Source organism: Beauveria bassiana, assembly GCF_000280675.1.
Source record: "Beauveria bassiana ARSEF 2860 unplaced genomic scaffold BBA_S00017, whole genome shotgun sequence".
In the NCBI taxonomy this organism is placed as follows: domain Eukaryota; kingdom Fungi; phylum Ascomycota; class Sordariomycetes; order Hypocreales; family Cordycipitaceae; genus Beauveria; species Beauveria bassiana.
In genome coordinates this window covers 122740-135109 of record NW_007930852.1, presented here as the reverse complement: position 1 = coordinate 135109, position 12370 = coordinate 122740, and the positions used below count along the sequence as shown (strand labels likewise).

General features: G+C 52.5%; 2 protein-coding genes across 2 annotated transcripts; both read left to right on the top strand.

The window, feature by feature from the left end:
* Positions 1-734: 734 nt before the first annotated feature.
* Positions 735-2076, top strand: BBA_06064 (GATA zinc finger protein; the record flags this gene model as incomplete). Its single annotated transcript, XM_008601161.1, has 3 exons — positions 735-1478; positions 1537-1842; positions 1897-2076. The coding sequence occupies 3 exons, from the start codon at positions 735-737 to the stop codon at positions 2074-2076; spliced, it is 1230 nt and encodes a 409-aa protein (XP_008599383.1).
* Positions 2077-9098: 7022 nt separating this feature from the next.
* On the top strand, positions 9099-9350 carry BBA_06063 (uncharacterized protein; the record flags this gene model as incomplete). The annotated part of the gene is made up of 2 exons (XM_008601160.1): positions 9099-9153; positions 9211-9350. 2 exons carry the CDS (start codon positions 9099-9101, stop codon positions 9348-9350), a joined length of 195 nt encoding a protein of 64 aa, XP_008599382.1.
* Between the last annotated feature and the right edge of the window lie 3020 nt (positions 9351-12370).

The window sequence follows — 12370 nt, the reverse complement described above, 5'->3', positions numbered from 1 at the left end:
AAAGCTGCCGCTCTCGCAAACTCACACCCTCCTGTTGATCTCAACTTCACTCCCCCTCCATCACACTGGGCGTTGGCCGAGGTCTCGCTCCCACACCCAAACCTCGTGTCCACCGATTCCTTTGATTCCATCGAGCCCTGCTGCCAAGTCAGATTGTATCGACGGCCTAAAAACGCGCCAGATCCTCTTCCTTTTCGTATGCACACCCCTCCCTTCCCCCCTTCTTCCTAGCGACACAGATGCGGTGGCTCTTGGCTTTCTTGCTAAGCCCAGCCCACCTCGTCAACCCATCAACCCATCCGCCCTCCCCATCTTGGTGTCATTGCCACGCGCCGCATATTGAAAGCGGGCGACTCGCAGTCCCCCGGCAAAGCTCCGTCTTACACTAGGAAGACGAGCATCAGAGAAAAAAAAAAGGCAAAAAGAAAAAGAGGCCCGACAGTCCAACGCACACACCATTCCCACCCTAGCCGGCCTTTATTAACATACCTACACCCCCCCGTACTCGTCTAAGCTGGCTCGTCTTGCATAACACATATTAACAAGCCTGCCCCAAACATTATCGTCCATTCGACTTTGATTCTTCCCAACCTTCAACATTTTCTAACCATATGCATACCTACTACTAACAACGATCTCGTCTTTGCCGACTTGCTTCTTCCGCACTCGACCAAGCAAACATCGTCACAACCAACAAACAACCACACATTGCAGGCACACCTCACCGGCCGGCCATGGCAGCTGCCTCTGTCCTGACTCCAAGTGCTCACTACCAGCCGTCGTCCTTTGCCTCATCTACCTATACGCCTCTAATGTCCGGCTCCTCGCCCACGACCAGTATGATTACCTCCGCCGAGCCTCGTCGGCCGACCGATGACCACGCTAGCGAAGCGCCCCCTCGCCAGTCGCTGCCCTCCATCTCCGAAGTCATATCTGGTGCCCGCCCTGGCCAGTACGCTCCTCACCACAGCAGCATGCCGCCGCAGCCCAGCTCCGGCGGCTTGCCTTCGCCTTTTGCTCCTCCATCTCGCCAATACACCGACTCTGACAAGCACTCGCGATCGCCGCAGCCGCTTCACCCTGCCTCGTTTCCCTCGAGGCAAGATACCATTCCTGCCTTTGCCGACTCCCCCAGACCTCCATTCAACGGCCGCGCCGGCCTGCCTCCCGTCACCGACCGCAGACCAACACCCCCCGGCAAGCCTGATGGCCCTGGCCATGGCCCTGTTCATCACGATCACCGTGCCGTCTCGGGCGGCTACCCTCAGCCCCCCGCTCCTACCTCGCATCCCTTCCAGCCCTCTCACCTACCGCCTGGCCAGATGCCGCTGCCCGTATACCCAATTTCTCCCCGCCACGAGCACTACGACGCTCCCCGCCCCCAAACCCACGGCGAGCCTGGTCCCTACTCTCGCAGCAGATACGAGGCTACCCCCCGACACTACGAAAATTGGACTTACCACGAGTCTTTCAGCAGAGTATGTTTACCTGGCCTGATGCCTTTGCTTCTTTTCCCTTGCTAACAAGTCGGCGCAGATTGGATCCAATTCCCGCACACTTTTCAACTTTGCCGAGGCCTACGGCCGTGCTGCTCAGGAGCAGCAAGGGGGCCAGTCATCTGTGGAGCGCCTGCCTAGCGAACGCGAGGTCAATGAAATGCTAGCCAATGCCGACTATATCAAGCGGTCTCTGGAGCAGGTCCGTGATATCGTCCAACATACCGAGCGCGCGCGCGAGGGAGCCAAGGCCAAGAGTGCGTACGAAGAGAGCCACGACGCCAGCATGTACAACGATGGCATGAAGCCTCATTACCCTGTCAATGAGGTCAAGAAGCGCCGCGGTGTAAGTGAGACAACATAACAAGCTTACGAGTTTCGTCACTAACGACCAACATAGCGCGCTGCCCCTCCTGGCCGCTGCCATAGCTGCAACAGAATCGACACGCCTGAATGGCGACGCGGGCCCGACGGCGCTCGCACACTGTGCAATGCCTGCGGGCTGCACTACGCCAAGCTTGAGCGCAAACGCCAACTGGAAGCTCGATCACTGCGACCCAAGACGGAGGAGCGCAACTAAGAGACACGGTGGCGTCGGGGCATTAGCCTCTGACGTGGCTAAAAAAAGAAAAAAAAAGGAAAACAAAACGTTGTGGGTCAAGACGCTGCTGGTTAGCAAGGCGTCGGGCGTCAAACCTTGAACAGCGCCAGGCTTGCCCAGACCCCGAAAGATGGTGGCAGCGTCGATATCAAGACGGCACGACATGCACCGACTGCTTACTCAGAGACTAGCGACGCAGAAGAAGAAAATACCCCCGAGCATCATTCTCAAAAGAAAGATGTTGAGCGGCGCACGAGATGCGCACATGTTTCAACTACAATACCTCAAAGGATGACTTGAGCGATGAGGAGGTGGGGAATGGGCATTTATTCATGGCGTTTTGTTGTTTTGGCCTCTGCCTTTTGGAATGATTTATTTGTACAGGGCGGATTCAGGGACGCTTTCTTCTTATTTTTTCTGATTGTTTTGTTGTGGATGTGGCTCCGGTCACAAAGACGGGGTTCCGCGCAAGCTTTGATGGACACGATTTTCTTCGATACTGTGTTGGGCTGATGTGGCATACTTGCCTCTATATCACGAACACTAGGGATTTGCTTCTTGTGGCTTATTTATTTTCTGTTGTCTGTTGATAACATCATTGGGCGGGCCAAGCTTTGCGATTTATGATTTTTTGGTTTTTTTCAGCCATTTTAGACTTGGGAAGAGGTTACAGAAGGAGGCGGGGAAAGACGAGAGATTACGGCAACGTAGTCTCGAGCAAACAGCATGCAAATCGAAAACGATTTTATCTAAAAAAGAACAGGCACATTGTAGGCAAACATGCAAATCTTGTGACGATCGATGTAGATCTGGGACGATGGCGTAATATGTGGTGCGTGGTGCGTGGTGGTGTGGTGCATGATACGAGGGGTTCGTTCAGGTATGGCGATTGCTCTTGTCAACATGAAAAAGAAAAGGGGGCAACTAACCCAATCTCGGAAACTAGTTCTCGCACAAGTTGACGTTGCCATGTCCCTGACGCCGAGGAGGGGGAAGGGGGGGGGTGGCGTGGCCTAGGTTGTCTGGAATGCAAACATTGTTTGTTCTGTGTGTGATGAATGCGGGAGATTAGGTAGACAGATCCCCGATGAGTAGAAACAGGCGTTCAGCTGAAAGGAGGGGGGGGGCGTTGCGGGGGGAATGCGCCCACGTAGGTATTGTTTCTTTCTTCATGATTCTTGTTAGCTAAAAAAGAAAAAAAAAAAATTACAGGTCATTACGGAGAGGTGTTGGAGCGACTCGCTACTCCGCCATGTCCGTTAGATGTGCAGATTGTGGTGGCAAGATTTTGGTAGGTAATCTATAGATTTTTAGCGCCGTTACGGATCTCTGAGTTTTGGCGCTCAAATAAACATTACACCGAACTCTATTGAATAGACTTGATAATTTCTACTTGATCTTGACTTTTTTTTTTGTAAGTAAAAAAACTCTTTTTCCCCTTCTTTTACATGATTCGATTTCAATAGTAGTCTGTTTCCTTGTTCATTTGTCGTTGGTATAATTTGTTTGCTTGCCGCGCCGATCAAGTTCCCCCCACCCGCATGGGTCGATTTTGGCCCTTTTTTTTGGCACCCTTATTTACTTACAGATTAGCTCGAAAAAAAGAAAAGATTCCATCTTTCTTAAAAGAATTTCCCTTCTTTTCTCTTTCCCGTCGGACAACTTTGTGGGGTGCTTTCTTTTTTCTTCAACAGAAAAAGACTAGTCATGTCCTCTGCGTCAGTGACATTTCCGGGGAACAGAACCGACGTCTTCCGGACACGCCTTTTTGCGTGCGTTGGCGCCGCCCTAGGAAGCTGAGACTCTGGAATGCGGGGGGCCCAGGCCAACGTAATGCAGCCTTGGCAGCAGCCCTTTTCTCTTGTTTTTCGTTCGTTTACGTCTGGGCCATGATGGGGCTCGTTGATTTGCGAAGAATAGAGGCTATTTTTATGAATGCGTAATGAGTCACATCACGCAGGGCGCAGAAAACAGTATGAAACTCAAATCGCGATCGCGCGCCAGAACCAAAACTACGAATAGCAACAGACTAATTTGGTAAGTGGCTGAATGAATTAGAACTCTCCCTGTCCAAGTCGGAAACGTGGCCTTCTATATTTGGACCTAGCTGTCGGCTTTGGCATGCCCCAGAACGCCCTCGGATGGTGGGCAACAAGACAATTTGACATGATTACTCGCAAAGGACTCGGGCCATGCGAGATTAAACCGCCCCCTTCCCCGCCACCGTGGGATTAGTTATGCGGGAGAACTATTCATATCCCGCAGCAACGGCACGGGAAGACGGGTCAACGAGATCGACCTGCAGCGGTTTTCTCCGTTATTATAGAAGACATGTCAAAGGGGACGGACGGGAGACGTGCCACAAACGGGCATTGCCATCCGAGACACACAATACAGCGACTGCTCCTCGAATCCCCGATTCAATGTCACGTCAAGAGGAAAGGAAGGAGGGGAAAGAAAAAGAAAAGAAAAGAAACAGGCATACATATGCGTCTTTGGCACGATCCTGACTTGCAGGAGCGCATTGCCTCGGAAATGAAGCGGGGGGGGGTTGCACTACGCGCGTGTCAAAACAGTTCAATTTCCGAGGTAGACTTGAGAATGTTGCCCCAAGCCGCGGGTGACAAAAAACATCGCCGATGGACTCCTGAATCTTCCACAAGATACACCACGTATAAAATAAGATAACTAAGAAGAAAAAGAGGAATCGGTCCTCTAATACCATCCGTAATTCTCAGTATTTCAAAAATATTTATTTTAAACGGCTTTAGCTGATAAGAGCGAATCTTAGCCGGGCAGGGCGGCGATGTTTTTTGTCACCCGCGTGCCCAACAAAGGAGGCTCCGGAGAAAAGATCCGCAAAGTTATTAGGCCGTCACACTCGAACACAAACCGGTTTCGGGAGAGCCAGATGCCGTATCAAGATGGGGTTGGACAGTAACTAGAGCAAGAGAAACAAGAAAGAAGAGAAAGGACGGCAAGACGGCTGAAAGGAGAGAGATCGCACTATAGTGTCTTAGACACTGAAGAAATATGTCTTTTTTTTTTCATATTTGCTCTACACAGATGCATCCATATCATTTTGGCTCTTCCACGGGCAACTGCTTTGTAAGTTGTTCAGCTTATTAGACAAATTCGGCCACCACGGCGCGCGCTGGAATCAAAAAGTTTTTTTTTTTTCTTTTGTTCTTTTCTCACAGCAGGCAGCCGCCCCTTCGATCGAAGCGCCCGCAGTCTGGTGCTTGTAAAAAAAGTGAAAAATAGACTGAAAAGGCAAGCCTAGACGAAAATGTCACACAGCGCCCGTTGAGAAACAAGGGGTCCAAAGAACGGTGTTGCGCAGGGCGGGTGCATGCAAAGCATATGTTCTTCTTCTTCTTCTTCTTCTTCAACTCGTTGACTTTGTTTGCGAGTTTACGAGATTAGCAAGAGCTGTCTATCTTTTTTTTCCTTTTTCTTTTTTTTTTTNTTTTTTTTTTTTTTGCCTCTCCAATTTTGACACGTTAATAGGGCAGGTAGGTTGTATACCTCGCTCTACTCTGTATCAAAGAAACATTGTTGCGTTCCTGGGATGATCATCGCCAAGGATGGCAAAACATCCCCCAGCTTCGAAATCGCAATACTTAGATTAACCCCCCTTGCCCCCCCCACCCCCCTGTAGTGATTCTTCGTCACGCTGCCGATCGCGGTGTAAGCCAAGCACATGAAAGGGAAAATAAACCATACTGAAACGTTGTCGTGGTCTCCCCCGCACCGGCGCGTGCACGGTCGCATGGGAATGCGATGGATCTGACAGCGCACACATGCAGCTTTAATCTATTCTATGCAGTGCGACGAATAGAGAACACGCAAGGGGGTTGGGGAGAGTCCAATCGGGCGGGAGGAGGAGGAGGGGTGTTTGTGTGGGTGGGTTAGCATGCCCGTCACGGGAGGCCCGAAAAGAATAAAAAAGATGGCCGATGGGTAGTTGGGAATCCCAGCCGGGCTGGCGCGTGTTGCAATAAGCTCTGACAAGGGTTATTCTTTTCGTTAGGATTTCCTGGCTTTGTCTCTGTTGCGACTCTGTGAGCTTTTTGTTGAACCCTTTATTTTTTCAGCTCACTAGTTCCCGGGCGCGGGTTTGAGTCTACCTATCATAGGCTTCTGGGACGGGCTTGGCGCTCACCTTTGATCTTGTTTTTTTGAGATGCATGCCTGCCATTTGCCCATTTTTTGTTTTTATTTTTTTTTTCCCTTCTCGTCTTTGCGGCTTCTCCCGCACCTCGGCCCTCCGACTTTTTGTGTTTGCCTTGAGCCATTTCGTACACGGGGGAAGGGGGAGGGGGGTTGGGTTTCTTACCAGAATGCGTACTTGCGTACGTTGTTGCTTCATGGCCTCGGCTATAGATGTACGGATACGTCACAAACAATAACCCCCCCCTCTCCTCTACTGTCACCGGTCGTACAGGCCCGTTGTGTACGCCCGTACGACGCCATCAGAATCAAAAGGCTACCTGCAGGACGGATCTGGGTTTCTTTTCCCTTTTCGGACTCCGACTACGGTCAGGAGGGAGGGTGTGTGGTGGGGAAGCAAGCGGGCCAAAACGGGCATACATGTTTGTGAATGTCCTCTCCATCGGCTTCACCGCTGGCAAGATCCGCCAGGTTGCCTGCCCGTCTTTGTGTAACTGTGATGATGTAGACGGGGGTGGCATGAAGGCATCCGACGGCCATGACACGCTGCTTTTTGTACTCCGTAATACCGATGTCTTCTTTTTTTTTTTTTTTTGCTTCTTGTTCTTCTTCTCTTCTCATGTTGCTGTATCACCTTGACCCCCGCCGCCGCCGGCGACGCCCCCCCCCCCCCCCCCCTCCCTTCCTTCTTTTCTTGGCGACAAATCTTGAAAGGCGCAATATCGGCCAACCGGGATCGTTGTCCTCGCCAATGTGCCTCATCACCTGACAATCTCACCGTTACAACCACAAGGTAACGGATTACTCGTATGGATGTATGCGTTGTTGGGCGTGTGTAACAAGAGGCGTAGTCCGCGCGGGCGGGATGGGCGAGACAAAATCAGCGCCATCCCCCTTTTGCTCTTTGTTCAGGGTGCTCCCACCAGCCTTGCAAAGCCTCATCGAGGGGAGGGCGCGCCGGTATATTACCTGGTCTGTGATGGCGCACCGACGCATATCTTTGCTGCGGCCACCCTTTTCCCCTCTATGGCCAGCAAAGCAGCCGTTCGATGAACGAGCGACCGTTGTTGGTGGCACAAAAAGTCGGACATGCATTCGAGGATGGGCCCGCCACCCCTCTGTCCACCGAGCCTCGGTTCAACGGGCGTGCTCGGGGTCGCGGAGAGCTGTTGTAATATGTCTCTAGCCGGCCCGAGGGCACGGGTTCGTTTTTTTTCGGAGCGCTCTTTTCGGTTCGTCACAATTTTCATCACATTCCCAAGAGAACGGATCTTGGCCCACCCACGTCCACATGTAGGTCTTATCACTTTGCCTTGTTGTGTCATCCCTTGTCGCTGGGTGCCGCGCCGCGAGGCGATGAACGGCCCGTCGGGTAGATGTGATTAGTGGGGATCGCCGTTGAGCGGCTGCCAGCTGGCTGTGCATAATGAGCAAGGGCCGTCTCAAACGGCTGATGGCTTGCACACATCATCATCACCACCACCACCCTGACATGTAACTATTTGTTCGGCGTTTGGTCCATGAGAAAACGCATCTCCCATCGCCGACCCATCCATCACAATATGCAAAAGCTGCAATCTTCTTTGTAACCCCCCGCACAGCCACAATCGAGCGACCCCGCTCCAGCAGACGCAGTCGCACGAGGCTCTATGGCTTTGTCTTTGCATCCATCGCCTGACGCTGAATCACGCCCAGTTGCGGAGGTGTCTTGGCCAGCCACAGTGAGTGAGAGTCTGAGAGAAGGCGCGAATCAAATGAAATGCCGCAACGCTGCTAACTGCAAGTGCTGCGCAATCGCCCGTGTCTCAGCCTTCGAGCAGCGGCCGCACAATGTTCCGAGACTTGGGGCTCGTCGATCGCTTTGCGCATTTTGTGTAGGCAACGACCGCTGCTCCCATTATCCGCGGTGTGGGTGCCTGGGTCTCACGATATCATTCCCGGGAACAGGGGATTGGAAGACCAATTAAACCCCTGGTTCATCCGAAAGGTCATGGCCGGTTGTCGAAACGTCATCAGTAATACAGCTAGTATGTCTCTCATCACAAATGGCCACTACGCCGTAACATCCTTCAGACAGGAAAACACCACTAGTCCGTCACGTCCGTGCAGCGAATGCGACAAAATACAGTCGCCGCCTCACACAGTCGACAGCAAGCGAATACAGATGCGCCAAGTGCGATGCCATGCCAGCGATTTCACACATGGCCGTGTTTGAGATTTGACTTAGATGCAAAGAGCTTCTCGTCGGCGCCTCATGTGTGGTGGTGGTTTCAGCCGCTGCGACGCCATTGTGACCGTCGCATTGGCGGGCACTATTCGCCGCCCGGCAGTTACCATTCGGCGCCAATTGCCACATGGTGCTCTGGTCGTTGTCCTGGGGCAGTAGCGTCTATTCTATTTTCGTTTTAGTAGCGGCTGTCCGCGAGCAGTCGAGTAGCTCCGTGGGAGACGAGCCAGCGACCGGGCCTTGGGGCCGCACACAGCGTAACGCCCCAACAGAAGCGTCAAAAGACCATGCAAAGGCTGCACAGTAATGCCGGCTAGAGTTCTGTAGGAAATGATGACTCTGAAAATCAAGACAGAAAGAGTTTGTGCAACAGCGCTACGCGAGTGCCTGCCTGGTTCGCTTCCAGATCGAACATCTGCCACGATATCACGAATGCCAGTCGCCCAACTTCAGCTCGCCTATCCCGCGATCCTCATTCCAGGGGGACAAGGAAAGAAAATGCATGGCGTCGGTGCCCCCTTCATCTCTATCATGTCTTGCATGGATCTTGATTCGATCTTTTCTCATTGATATTTTTGATACACTTGTCGCACACGCCCCCATGGAGACGTGTCCTCTAGCGCCAGCCATCAGTCTCTTGCTTGCTGCGCGCAGGGGTAGGTTGGGCTGCGCTTGGGCGCATCTCATCCGGATCTCACTTCCGCTGCACCTAGTGCCCATCTACCTGGTCGACGTGGCGGCGCCCAAACGATACGGCATTCAGGATGGTGCCCTGTGTGAGACAATCTGCAGCCTGATCGTCGTCTCGCGCAATATCAGTCCAGTAGCACGTTCCGCGTTTGCCCTTGTTTGACAGGGGAAAACGCCTCGCATGATTGTGTGAAACTCGGCAATCTTGCTGGCGGCCGGCCGGAACGGCATCGGGGCATCCGGCGACGCAAACAAGCTTTGCTTGCTGCGCCCTGCGCCCTGCCGAACCCTCATCGGCCGACTCTGCATATCGGCGCCTGTGGCGGGTCAACACGTCGCAGTATAGCTGAGAGGCGATCCAATTGATGCATCATCTGCACGTCTAGCCAGCTGCAAAAGTCCACCGAGAAAGAGTCAGTCTGTCAGGCGACGGGTATATCGAACCTGTATGGGAAACGACAAAGCTTCCACGAACGGAGGACTTGTTTCGCCTGTCGTCGCATTGGCATGACTCCAACTGGTCTGACAGAAACCAGATACCCAGATTGCCAGAGTTGCAAGACTCTTCTTTTCCAGTGTCTTGGAAAGGGCCCCATAACGGCTGGCGTTTTCTTCCTCTGCATATCAGTACACGCATGCTGCGTTTGTAATGCCCTTGGCAACAGGTCATCGCCGATGCAACGCACAACCACGTCGGTCAACTCGTCCACATCCTAAAATTGTTCAGCTTGGCAGCAGTCGGAGCGGGCCATGCAGCACGCAGATTTGTCTCAAGGCCCATCATATCTCAGTCGTTTGCGCATGACTACTACTATGGCATTCTTGTGACGGCGGAGTTACTTTTCATGTAAAACGCATCACAGAGAGCCCGACATCCCTCCTCCAAGCACTGTAATGCAGTAGTTTGTGGACAGAAGTAAGTTCTACACGCCGCGCCCAGCGTTCCTTTCCTCGCCAGCAAGGCGTGAGCGCGTTGTTTTTCATCTCATCTATTACGGCACTCGTCGGACACCCTTGAGCGGGCTTGCACAACAAAAAACAACGACGGCCATGTCAATTGCCGACCATCACGAAATGTTGGGGCAGGCCAAGTGCAGCACCAGACAAATAAAGGACTAGTATGAATGCAATTCCAACCATGCTAGATCAACGCCGCAGAGAAGCCACTGCAGCAGTCCGAATCATACCTTTGCCAATTAAATGCTGCGCTGACGGTGCGCTGGCCCGCGAGTCATCGCTTAGAGGCCTTCTGAGCCGGCTTGCTGAGGCATTGATTGCCCCGCTGCACGATCTCGTCGCCCAGGCATGTCGGCCTGGCAATTATTTGCCGATGCGACGTTTGATGCGGGAGGCCTCAATTCTGCTAGAACATTCATACGCCAGTCGCAGAGGCTTGTGCCAGAAACGGAGGGCGCAATAATAGACTCCCGGCAGATCCCAAAGCCCACCGCGATGGAAACAGGCTTTCGGGGGCGTACCTGTATTTACAGACAGAGTCACGATGCAACGTGCTCAAGGTTGCAACGTGGGGGGAAGAGCAATCGAGATTGCGTTCTTGACCACACACCCCTGGAGCGATTGAGGAGACGGGGCCAATGGCTGCCAGTTCCAAACGATTGCGATCTCCCTTTTCCTTTGTTTTTTTTTTTTACTTCCTCTTGCCCGCACCTGCCGTTGCAGTCAGAGCTGCCCTCTGCGTTTTGACTTCTGGAAACCAGCCAGATTCTACAAGCATTGCGGAGCCGGGGTCTGGCCGGCAGGCAAAATTGATTCAGAAAAATCGGAGTCGTCTCGTCGATCAGCTGCTGACTGTACTCCTTCTTGTCCTTCTTCTTGACCAAACTCTGTGTAGGGAGTGATTCAAAAAAAAAAACTCTGCAGATTACAGAGTAGTGCCAGCTTCATTGAACGCCCGGCCCACCGCGACGGTGTTGGTGACGACGACGGCGATGCTCAGTCTAGCCTTGCTGCGTAAAGATGAACTTGGATTCGCCGCCAAATCTCGTCGTATCTCGCTAGGACGGGGAAAAGGAGCTAGAGCATCTGGGGGTCCAACATCTACACGAACCCCGAATGAAGCATGCTAGTGGATTGCCATAACCCACATGTACTGCCACCCCCCCCTTCCTTCTTTTCAACCGAGACGCAGCCATGATTAGCTGCATTACTACGGCGAAACTGGTGTCTCTTATTACTGGTAGTTTCCAACGATACGCTGCGCACGGTTAGTGTAATCCACCGGGACGAAGCCGGAGCACGCAAGAGGGAAAAAAGGGGGGTCACATCGGGGACTCGCAGCAGCCCATCGCTTCGTCGATGTCGAAGGACCGAGGTCATCGATGGAGCGCCATGGTGCTAGCGGGATCGTCTCGGGGCCTGGAAAGGGTAATTTTGCGCGATTCCAGGTACCGATCATTCCTCTGCTCGGCCAGGAGAAGTGTGCCGTGGTCGAGGATCACTTCGGCATTTGCACACCCGCGAAGCTGGTAAATAGAGACGAGCGTCACGCTACTAGTTGTCTGCCGCACATGGGGTTGTGTGTGTGTTCTTGATTCGACCAGCAGCAGCACTGCTTCCCCAGCAGAGCATGAACGAGAGAGGAAGGCTCCTTCCACTTGAAGCAGTTCGCTTGACCGCTTCTCCTGGCGCAATCGCTCCATCTCTGAGGATCTATTTTTTCTTCTCTTTTTCTTACATCTCCACACACACACACATACATACACACACATACACACGTTTGCTTGACGATGGCACATGGGTCATGCCACCAACTAGATTCTGCGCATTGATCAAGGCGAAACTCGGGGAAAGCAAATGGATCGCTTCGGTGAAATACGATCAAACTAAGATGAATTTATCCGTCGCATTTACATTTTCATTTTCTTCTGCTCGTGTGACCGGATTCTGACGGTGGATACATAGGCACACACACAGAGGACACATTGAAACGAGATGCAGAATGGACACCCTGATTCGATTTCGATTTCGCGATTCGGTTCCCTTCTGTCCCGGTTTTGGGGGTCGTATCTACCGTCGGGTATTTGTTCAACTGCTGCGCTCGGTGGTTGAAATTGGCGGTTGATTATTGCTGAGAGCTAAACTTTGTTCCGAGGCCGGTTGGTCCGGCAAGAAAAGGTTTTCTCTCGGACAACAATTTCTCAGGTCGACAGGTAGACACCGTTC